Source organism: Sphaeroforma arctica (assembly GCF_001186125.1).
Source record: "Sphaeroforma arctica JP610 unplaced genomic scaffold supercont1.7963, whole genome shotgun sequence".
NCBI classification, from domain to species: Eukaryota; class Ichthyosporea; order Ichthyophonida; genus Sphaeroforma; species Sphaeroforma arctica.
This window is the reverse complement of record NW_014032595.1, coordinates 1-1,323: the sequence shown is the minus strand read 5'-3', so window position 1 is coordinate 1,323 and position 1,323 is coordinate 1. Positions and strand designations below refer to the sequence as shown.

The 1,323-nt window shown below is 41.0% G+C and overlaps 2 protein-coding genes across 2 annotated transcripts; both read right to left on the bottom strand.

Annotated features, from left to right (window-relative positions):
• Positions 1 to 46: 46 nt before the first annotated feature.
• SARC_16387 (hypothetical protein) lies at positions 47 to 293 on the bottom strand (the record flags this gene model as incomplete). Its single annotated transcript, XM_014289508.1, has 1 exon — positions 47 to 293. A coding segment is annotated over exon 1 (133 nt), but the record flags the coding sequence as incomplete, so codon positions are not given.
• Positions 294 to 410: 117 nt separating this feature from the next.
• SARC_16384 (hypothetical protein) lies at positions 411 to 939 on the bottom strand (the record flags this gene model as incomplete). Its single annotated transcript, XM_014289507.1, has 2 exons — positions 411 to 520; positions 828 to 939. The coding sequence occupies 2 exons, from the start codon at positions 937 to 939 to the stop codon at positions 411 to 413; spliced, it is 222 nt and encodes a 73-aa protein (XP_014144982.1).
• Positions 940 to 1,323: the final 384 nt, after the last annotated feature.

Genomic DNA, 1,323 nt, shown 5'->3' with positions numbered 1-1,323 from the left:
CGTCCATTTGTATGTGTGTTTGTGTGTACACATAAGCACTACACACCTTTATGATCTATGTAGTGGCAGTCAGCACCGCCGTAGTGAGTGGAAATGGCTCTTCTCGCTTTCGTTGATTTGTTGAAACCAGAGCCATGAATCAGTAAAGGGTGGAAGAAGACTGTGTCCCCTGGCTCCATCAGCAACGGAACGCAGGTGTCATCTATACGGCTGGTATATAAATATATATATATATATAGGTATGTTTGTCAACAGGATGTATACTTGAAACAGCGCATGGACATACTTGTCAGATATACCATATTTTCAATCCCAGCATCAGACGAACGTAGTTATTATGATATGATAAGATATATATATATTGTGATTGGCTGTGGGTGGAACCCTGGGGTTAGGGTTAGGGCGTTAGTTCACCCTTTACCCGGGACTTGGGAAGCGTCAGGCATAGGGTTACCCATAGGCTGGGGCTGGGAAGGGCCCAGGCTTACTAGTTGCTCATCGGCTGGGGCCTGGAGGGTCTCTGGCCCAGCCGATGAGTCATCATCAAATATTGTAAGTAGTCATGGCCACGCTTGTGGGGTAGACATTGGCAGAGAGTAAGTGAAAGGAAAATCACTAGTCAAACATATTTGATTATAGATGGAGCGTGTGGCAGGAGAACTGCCACACACTACAACACTAAACTAATAACCCAGTGTAACAAATCTGTTAATGTGCGAGTCTAACTAACGCCTAAGAATCACTCACAATATATATATATATATATATATACGGACAAATTTTGTAGACGAACACACATTCGAGACGACTCTGATTGCATATCATACCAGTCTTGAATGCCGTGGTAGAAAGCACTGACGCTGATGTCACCCCCGGGGTATCCATGGTGTAGTAGTTCTCCCTGTCTATGAGTGCCTTCTCGGACAACCAAGCAACCATTTACTCTGCCAAAAGTATATCGTTTATGTTATGTACAGTTTAGTCACTATATTAGCATTGTTGTACGTTTTGGTCATTGGATTACCATACATTTGATCACTACGTTGGTCATTCAAGCCTGGCCCTCTGCAATAAATGAATGTCATAAGTGATAGTACTTTAAACTGTCGAACTTGATGTGAGGCCAATCATTCACTAGCATGCTGACTTTGGTCCCCAATACCCCAACAAAGACAATCCTGGAAGGAAAAAGTATCAAGCATGCCTCCTTCGAGACATCATACTAGTAAGAAGAAGAATACCTGATTTATTATGTTGTATATATATATATATATATATATATATATATATATATATATAATAATATATACACTATATACTAAC